This window comes from Oncorhynchus masou, chromosome 31 (genome assembly GCF_036934945.1).
Source record: "Oncorhynchus masou masou isolate Uvic2021 chromosome 31, UVic_Omas_1.1, whole genome shotgun sequence".
NCBI classification, from domain to species: Eukaryota; Metazoa; Chordata; class Actinopteri; order Salmoniformes; family Salmonidae; genus Oncorhynchus; species Oncorhynchus masou.
The window spans coordinates 618743-627812 of record NC_088242.1 but is presented as its reverse complement, the minus strand read 5'-3'; the positions used below and the strand labels follow the sequence as shown (position 1 = coordinate 627812).

Here is a 9070-nt window from a genome sequence, read left to right as displayed (position 1 = left end):
CCAGTGAGCTGAGATAAGGAGGAGCATAACCTAGCATAGACTTGTAGATGACGTGGAGCCAGTGGGTCTGGCGACGAATACGTAGCGAGGGCCAGCCGACTAGAGCAAAAAGGTCGCAGTGGTGGGTGGTATAAGGTGCTTTAGTAACAAAACAGATGGCACTGTGATAGACTGCATCCAATTTGCTGAGTAGAGAATTGGAAGCTATTTTGTAGATGACATCGCCGAAGTCGAGGATTGGTATGATAGTCAGCTTTACGAGGGTAAGTTTGGCGGAGTGAGTGAAGGAGACTTTGTTGAGAAATAGAAAGCCGATTCTAGATTTGATTTTGGATTGGAGATGTTTGATATGAGTCTGGAAGGAGAGTTTACAGTCTAGCCAGAACCCTAGGTATTTGTAGTTTCCACGTATTCTAGGTCAGAACCGTCCAGAGTAGTGATGCTCGTCAGTCAAAAGCATGCATTTGATTTTGCTAGAGTGTAAGAGCAGTTGGAGGCCATGGAAGGAGTGTTGTATGGCATTGAAGCTCGTTTGGAGGTTAGTTAATACAGTGTCCAAAGAAGGGCCAGATGTATACAGAATGGTGTCGTCTGTGTAGAGGTGGATCAGGGAATCACCCGCAGCAAGAGCGACATCATTGATATATACAGAGAAAATAGTCGGCCCGAGAATTGAACCCTGTGGTGCCCCCATAGAGACTGCCAGAAGCCTGGACAACAGGCCCACCGATTTGACACACTGAACTCTATCTGCGAAGGAGTTGGTGAACCAGGTGAGGCAGTCATTTGAGAAACCAAGGCTATTGAGTCTGCCAATAAGAATACGGTGATTGACAGAGTCGAAAGCCTTGGCCAGGTCGATGAAGACGGCTGCACAGTACTGTCTTTTATCGATGGCGGTTGTGATATCATTTAGTACCTTGAGCGTAGCTGAGATGCACCCGTCACCAGCTCGGAAACCGGATTGCACAGCGGAGAAGGTATGGTGAGATTTGAAGTGGTCAGTGATCTGTTCATTAACTTGGCTTTCGAAGACTTTAGAAAGGCAGGGTAGGATGGATATTGGTCTGTAACCATTTGGGTCTAGAGTGTCACCCCCTTTGAAGAGGGGGATGACCGAGGCAGCTTTCCAATCTTTAGCGATCTCGGACGAAATGAAAGAGAGGTTGAACAGACTGGTAATAGGGGTTGCAACAAAGGCGGCAGATAATTTTAGAAAGAGAGGGTCCAGATTGTCTAGCCCAGCTGATTTGTACGGGTCCAGGTTTTGCAGCTCTTTCAGAACATCTGCGATCTGGATTTGGGTGAAGGAGAAGCTGGGGAGGCTTGGGCAAGGAGATGCGGGGGGTGCAGAGCTGTTGACCAAGGTAGGGGTAGCAAGGAGGAAAGCATGGCAACAGAGAAATGCTTATTGGCAATGAACACCACAACAGCACAAGCGGAGAAAATTGGAATCATTGTGAATGCAGCTGAATAAAATAAAAGTATGCACTTTAAAGACCCAAACTAACCAGAATAGAAAGAGGAGTGGGAGGCCCCGGTGCACAACTGAGCAAGAGGACAAGTACATCAGAGTGTCTAGTTTGAGAATCAGACACCTCACAAGTCCTCAACTGGCAGCTTCATTAAATAGTACCCGCATAACACCAGTCTCAACGTCAACTCCGCTGTTCTGTGAAGGGGGTAGTACACAACGTTGTACGAGATCTTCAGTTTCTTGGCAATTTCTCGCATGGAATAGCCTTCATTTCTCAGAACAAGAATAGACTGACGAGTTTCAGATGAAAGTTATTTGTTTCTGGCCATTTTGAGCATGTAATCGAACCCACAAATGCTGATGCTTCAGATACTCAACTCGTCTAAAGAAGGCCAGTTTATTGCTTCTTTAAATGAGAACAACAGTTTTCAGCTGTGCTAACATAATTGCATTTTTTTTTCTAATGATCAATTAGCCTTTTAAAATGATAAACTTGGATTAGCTAACACAACGTTCCATTGGAACACATGAGTGATGGTTGCTGATAATGGGCCTCTGTACGCCTAACCCTAACCCTAACCCTAACCCTAAAACAGTTATTTACAACATTAACAATGTCTACACTGTATTTCTGATCAATTTGATGTTATTTTAATGGACAAAAAAAATATTTTTTCTTTCAAAAATATGGTAATTTCTAAGTGACCCCAAACTTTTGAACTGTGGTGTATATACATATTGTGCCTTCAGAATTCAGAAGAATTCAGACCCATCGTTTTTTTCCACATTTTATTACGTTTCTGCCTTATTCTAAAATTGATTAAATCGTTTTTCCCCTCTTCAACCTACACACAATACCCAATAATGACAAAGCAACAACAGGTTTTTAGAAATGTGTGCAAATTAAAATAAAAAAAATGGAAATATGACATTTACTTAAGCATTCAGATCCTTTGTATGACACTCAAAATTGAGCTGAGGTGTATCATATTTTCATTGATCATCTTTGACAGACAGACAGACAGACAGACAGACAGACAGACAGACAGACAGACAGACAGACAGAAAGAAAGAAAGAGGGACATCAAAAGGGACAGAAAATTTGACATACCAATTATAAAATAAAATACTTCAATCAGTTATAGAACCCATTGCCCTTCATGGTTGCGAGGTCTGGGGTTCGCTCAACCAAGAATTCATAAAATGGGAATAACACCAAATTGAGACTGCATTTTTTTTTTTTACCAGCTAGGCTAGTTGAGAACAAGTTCTCATTTACTGGCCGCGGGCAGCATTTGGTTCTTTAACGCACACACATTCATCACTCCTCCCTGCGCCATTATAAGATAAGTTAACAATGTGGGTCGACACACAAATTAACTTCTGTCTTGGTGCATGACTTGTCAATGTTCATATTTGATACAAAAGTCTATATACAGTTTGTTTGTGCAAATGAGGTAGGATAATTGGGTTGGAGTGCCTGTCCCAAATACCTCATAAATTATATATATTGATAATATTGTCAGTAGTGATGTAATGTATTAAATGTTATGTTGGGAATTTTTCTATTGTATTGGAAAATTGACTGTATGTTTGTTTAATTCCATGTGTTACTCTGTTTGTTGCTTGGATTTGTTTTGCTGTCCCGCACGTTGATGGCAGTACTGTTGTTTGAATTCACTTGTAAATAAACACACATGCATCTTTTTATTTTGATAGAGGTTAGGTTACACGCCTACTCTACGTGACAGTCACACATGCACACACGCACACTAGGGGCGGCAGGGTAGCCTAGTGGTTAGAGAGTTGGACTAGTAACCGGGAGGTTGCGAGTTCAAACCCCCGAGCTGACAAGGTACACATCTGTCGTTCTGCCCCTGAACAGGCAGTTAACCCACTGTTCCCAGGCCGTCATTGAAAATAAGAATTTGTTCTTAACTGACTTGCCTGGTTAAATAAAGGTAAAAAATAAAATAAACACACACACAGACAGACGCACACACAAACACACAGTAGCATATGCACTATCCACACACATATACATGGATTTAGTATTGTAGATATGTAGTAGGGGCCCGAAGGCACACAATGTGTTGTGAATGTATTGTAATGTTTTTAAAATTGTATAAACTGCCTAATCTTGCTAAGGAAAAAAATCATTAAAGTAGTTTGCAACTTCAGTGGAACCAACATTTTCCTCAACGAATTCGCTGCAAGGCACAGTTTTATTCAGAGCCATGATGGCATTGATCTCCCTTCCATCGCCAATAACTCAAGCAAACAGCAAAATGACCTTTAAAAAACAGATTAAAAATCAACTCCTGGAACAGAACGGACACACAAACACACTAACACAACATTTTTGTTGTACTGTTTGTATTTTTTATCTGCATTGTTTGTATATCATTATATTTTACATTTGTTGGACTATTCTGATCTATCAGTGTATCCGTGTTTGTTACTTGTCATGGTTTCTGTTTTTGTGGACCCCAGGAAGAGTAGCTGCTGCTTCTGAAAAAGCTAATGGGGATCCAAATAAACATTGACATGTTCACTGTTGCCTTGTTTTATTTGATGTAAATTCCATCTATACATGTTGGTGTGTACATGCAACCATGCAGACATTTTTATAAGACCATACTGAAGGAGCTGTTACAGTCCTTGGTCTTGTCTGACTTCATCACCAGTCTGTATGAGCAGGCTTTTCTGTCCACCACCATCTCACACTCTGCTGAGAGATCCACCACCTCTGGGATCCTGACATGGAGAGGAAGGGAGAGGGGGAGAGAGGGAGAGGTAGAAGGGAGAGGGACAGAGGGAATGGGAGAGTGGGAGGTCAAAGGGAGTGGAGGAGAGAGAAAGAGAGAGGGAGAGGGCAAGGGTGGGAGGGAGAGAGAGAGGGGATGGAGACAGGGAGAAGGGAGAGGGGGAGAGAGAGAGAGAGAGAGAGAGAGAGAGAGAGAGAGAGAGAGAGAGAGGGAGAGAGAGAGAAAGAGAGAAAGAAAGAGAGGGGCGGAGACAGATCAAGGGTCAAGGGTCAGAGGGAGAGGGAGAGAGAGAGGGGAGAAAGAGAGAGATAGAGAGGGGGATGGATAGAGATTGATGGGTTGGGAGGGAAAGGCGGGTGGAGATAGAGGGAGCGGTAGAAGGGAGGAGGGGGAGAAAGAGGGGTGGAGACATCAAGGCAGAGAGAAGGAGACGAAGAGAGAAGGGAGAGGGGGAGAGGGGGAGAGAAGGGAGAGGGGGAGAGAAGGGGGTGGAGACAAATAGAGAGAGAAGGGGAGAAAAAAAGGAGGAGGAGGGGGGAGAGGGGGGGTCAAATCAGGCGGTTGTTTGCTGGTTTCAATCTCTCAATATAACTAGTGCATCTCTCATTGAGGGTGGAGACAGATAGGGTTATACTCATGCCTATAAAGCTTATTAGAATTTAATACAGAAATCTGGTGTTACCTGTTGCAGCATCTGATGCCTCGCATGGAGCAGGAACAGTCGTAGCAGTCCTTCACCCATGAAGAACCAAACACATGCTGCTTTCCCTCCTTATCCACACACCCTACACACACACAGACACGCAGACACACACACCACACCCACACACACACACACACACACACACACACACACACACACACACACACACACACACACACACACACACACACACACACACACACACACACACACCTGTTTTTGCCAAATTACCAAACGCATACAGCATCACACCCTCCTTATCCTGGTTACAGTGCTAACTTCACTGATTAAAATTGTAATAGTATCGTCGTATAGGACTAGACTCACCCTTTGTTGGAGTCTTGGGGTCTTTGGTCTCCAGCCCTTGGAAGAAGCACTGAGCTCGACACACAACCACCAACATCAGCACACACACTACCACACGAACGAGAGAACCCTGTGACAGACACACGATTGGTCGATTGCAAAGAACACTGAATACTTTTACGCACATCTGCAGGTTAACGCTGGGTTTCTTTATCCTGCGCTAACCTGCGCGAATTAACATACAAAACATCCCCATTAAAACGTGTCAGTAAACTAGGGATGCCTGCGTCTTAATCCATCAGCCTATGTCAGCTTTCCGCATCTGGTACAGCAGTGTTTGTCAGACCATGAGACATCCTCAAAACGTCTGTAGCGTCCAAATGGTTTGGCCAACAAAACTAATGTGAACTCATTTTGGAAAGGGGAGATTCTCACAAACACGATGGTGTTCTCCGTTTTGACAAGTGTAATGAGACATGTCTGAATGTAACTGGCAATGTTTATTTTTTTGTTTTTTAAACGATGGAAGTATGGAGGTAGTTTTGTGCCAACATAAAAAGGGGTGAAATATTATATCCACTCAAAATTTCGGACACACCAACTCATTCAAGGGTTTTTATTTTTTATTTTTAAATAAATCTTGTAATAAATGATGTAAAAAAGCTAATAATGTGTAAATTTGAGCAAGTTGAGATGACTAAACTGCTTGAAGTGACCCTAGATTGTAAACTGTCATGGTCGAAACACATTGATACAACAGTAGCTAAGATGGGGGAAGTCTGTCCATAATAAAGCGCTACTCTACCTTCTTAACAACACTATCAACAAGGCAGGTCCTACAGGCTCTAATGTTGTCTCACCTGGACTACTGTTCAGTCGTGTGGTCAGGTGTCACAAAAAAGGACTTAGGAAAATTGCAATTACTAAGAACAGGGCAGCACGGCTGGCCCTTGAATGTACACAGAGAGCTAATATTAATAATATGCATGTCAATCTCTCCTGGCTGAAATTGGAGGAGAGATTGACTTCATAACTACTTTTATTTATGAGCGGTATTGACATGTTGAAAGCACCGAGCTGTCTGCCTAATCTACTGGCCCACAGCTTGGACACCCTTGCATACCCCACAAGACATGCCACAAGAGGTCTCTTCACAGTCCCCAAGTCCAGAACAGACTATGGGAGGCGCACAGTACAACATAGAGCCAAGACTACAATGAACTCTATTCCACATCAGGTAACTGATGCAGCAGGAGAATCAGATTAAACACCTTATAGAACAGCGGGGACTGTGAAGCAACACAAACATTGGCACACACACACACAATAAGACACACACTACGCATATACATGGATTTAGTACTGTAGATATGTGATAGTGGTGGAGTACCGGCCTGGGGGCCACAATGTGTTGTGAAATCTGTGAATGTTTTGTAATATTTTTTAAATTGCATATACTGCCTTAATTTTACTGGACCCCAGGAAGAGTAGCTGCTGCAGATTTTTGGGGTTTGGGTTCCCGTATCTTTGTGAGACGCAGAGTAGATGAACGGATGATCTCCGCATGTGTGGTTCCCGCCATGAAGCACGGAGGAGGAGGTGTGAAGGTGTGAGGGTAATTTGCTGGTGACACTGCCTTTGATTTATTTAGAATTCAAGGCACACCTAACCAGCATGGCGGACACAGCATTCTGAAGTGATATGCCATCCCATCTGGTTTGTGCTTAGTGAGACTATTATTTGTTTTTCAACAGGACAACGACCCAACACTCCTCCAGGTTGTGTAAGGGCTATTTGACCAAGAGGGAGGGTGATGGAATGCTGCATCAGATGACCTGGCCTCCACAATTACCCAACCTCAACCCAATTGAGATGGTTTGAGATGAGTTGGACTGCAGAGTGAAGGAAAGCACCCAACAAATGCTCAGCATATGTGGGAACTTCTACAAGACTGCTGGAAAAGCATTTTTCATGAAGCTGGTTGAGAGATTGCCAAGAGTGTGCAATGCTGTCATCAAGGCAAAGGGTGGCTAATTTGAAGAATCTAAAATCTAAAATCTATTTTTTGATTTGTTAAACACTTTTTTTGGTTACTATATGATTCCATATTATTTCATAGTTTGATGTCTTCACTATTATTCTACAATGTAGAAAATATAAAAAATAAAGAACAACCCAGGAATGAGTAGGTTTGTCCAAACCTTTGACTGGTACTGTAGAGAAAGGGCTTCATCTGACTCTGGGGAAGTAGATAAAGTAGTTAAAACACTCCCACAAGAATAAATTAACAGATCATTTGGTCTCGTTGATTATGATACCAGACAGCTGCATCTAGGTTCCCTACTCATGCTTCAAATGAAATATCGACCTATCAGGAGCATTGGAAACCGTAAGGCAGACGAATGTAAAAAATAGTTAAGAGTATAAGAAAAAAGAAGCAGTTGGCACATATGTCAAGATAACATAACACGTGCTATTTTAAATAACTTTATTAGACTTGTCTACATTTTATAAAAATAAATATAGATTATCTAAATATTACGATTGACTTGATCTAGCGCTCTATCATGGAAATTCAGTGTTTCAGCGTGATTGACAATTAAAAGCTGCATTAAATGTTCTTGCGGTTGCAGAGACTGCAGTTATGCATATGTCGGCTCAATCGGACTTTAAAAAGTTTACCTGATTTTCCACAAAACTTTTGCCATATGGATTGAATCCAGTTCTTAGTTACACATTTCAAAAGTGGACAGTCCAGGGATACGTTCTCCCGATCTTGATAAAAAATGACCATATTAGTTTTGAAAACGTTATTTTTGTAGATGGATTACATAAATTGTTAAAAAAAAAATAAGAATGAGCTACTTCCTTAGAAGTACCAGCTGTTGTTGTGCACCAGCTGTTGTTTACAAAAATACATAGACCGCCGCCCCTTGTCTTACGAGACGCCACTTTTCTGCCGGTACATCGTATAACCAGCCAGCTGTATGTTGATGTTGTCGTCGTTCGGCCACGACTCCGTGAAGCATAAGATGTGACAGTTTTTAATGATCAGCTGTGCGAGTGATTTTGGCTCGTTAGTACACTGGCCAATGCTTGTTTCAATAGGCCCTCAGCGTTCACTGACAGACTCAACACAGATTCACACGCAGTGCTCACATATTTACTTATTAATAAATATCTGATACTAAAGTTGAAATAATAAATCCAATTCATTTCTGGCATCAAATGTATGTTTATAACATTTCACAAGTGATACGTAATAACTTCTAATCACAAAACAGAGAGGCCCTACTCTAGGGTCCCTACGATATGGGTTAGGGTACGTACCATGCTGACAGAAGTCTTCTTGTCAAAATGTAAGTTGAACTGTCTTATGTCTCCCCCGTTCACAGCTTTATATAAGACGTTAATACCCCGCCCAATGTCTTCAAATCACACAGTAGTCATAACTGCCCTCCCAATGTATTTATTTAAGTTCGTACACACAGCTGGAGCGCACCTGCTCTCCCCAAAGCTCTATGTGCATAGTGAATTTGCCCATAACTCTTAAATCTATCAATCTCTGAACAACAGGGAACAGTATTTGTTTAAGGCAGTGCTGGAACAGTAAATACGACTAAAATACACAGTCCAGAATGGCCATGTGTCTTTAGTTTTTACTGATGAACTTTGCACAGCTGAGAAAGTGTCTGTATTTACAAGAGAGATAGAAACACATACCTAGCAAAACATACATACACACACACACACGCAAGCACGCATGCACGCACACACACACAAATTCTGATAGCCTAATTGACACAATTTGAGTCA

The 9070-nt window shown here is 42.1% G+C and overlaps 1 protein-coding gene across 2 annotated transcripts; it reads right to left on the bottom strand.

Moving 5' to 3' along the window:
- Positions 1-4027: 4027 nt before the first annotated feature.
- Positions 4028-8762, bottom strand: LOC135523345 (beta-microseminoprotein-like). 2 transcript variants are annotated; one of them, XM_064949965.1, is made up of 5 exons: positions 8585-8762; positions 7456-7493; positions 5276-5384; positions 4928-5030; positions 4028-4234 (listed from the first exon to the last, which is right to left on the bottom strand). In XM_064949965.1, the coding sequence occupies exons 3-5, from the start codon at positions 5349-5351 to the stop codon at positions 4105-4107; spliced, it is 309 nt and encodes a 102-aa protein (XP_064806037.1). In that variant the 5' UTR covers positions 5352-5384; positions 7456-7493; positions 8585-8762; the 3' UTR covers positions 4028-4104. The 2 variants fall into 2 exon arrangements, with proteins under 2 accessions (XP_064806037.1, XP_064806036.1); XM_064949964.1 differs by lacking the exon at positions 7456-7493 and having other exon boundaries at positions 8585-8760.
- Positions 8763-9070: the final 308 nt, after the last annotated feature.

Excerpts from the sequence above, each read along its gene's own strand:
- LOC135523345 (XM_064949964.1), bottom strand. Across the intron at positions 5,031-5,275 it reads CCCCAAGACTCCAACAAAGG|GGTGTGTGGATAAGGAGGGA; the intron begins GTGAGTCTAGTC and ends GTGTGTGTGTAG. Across the intron at positions 4,235-4,927 it reads GGCATCAGATGCTGCAACAG|GATCCCAGAGGTGGTGGATC; the intron begins GTAACACCAGAT and ends TCTCCATGTCAG.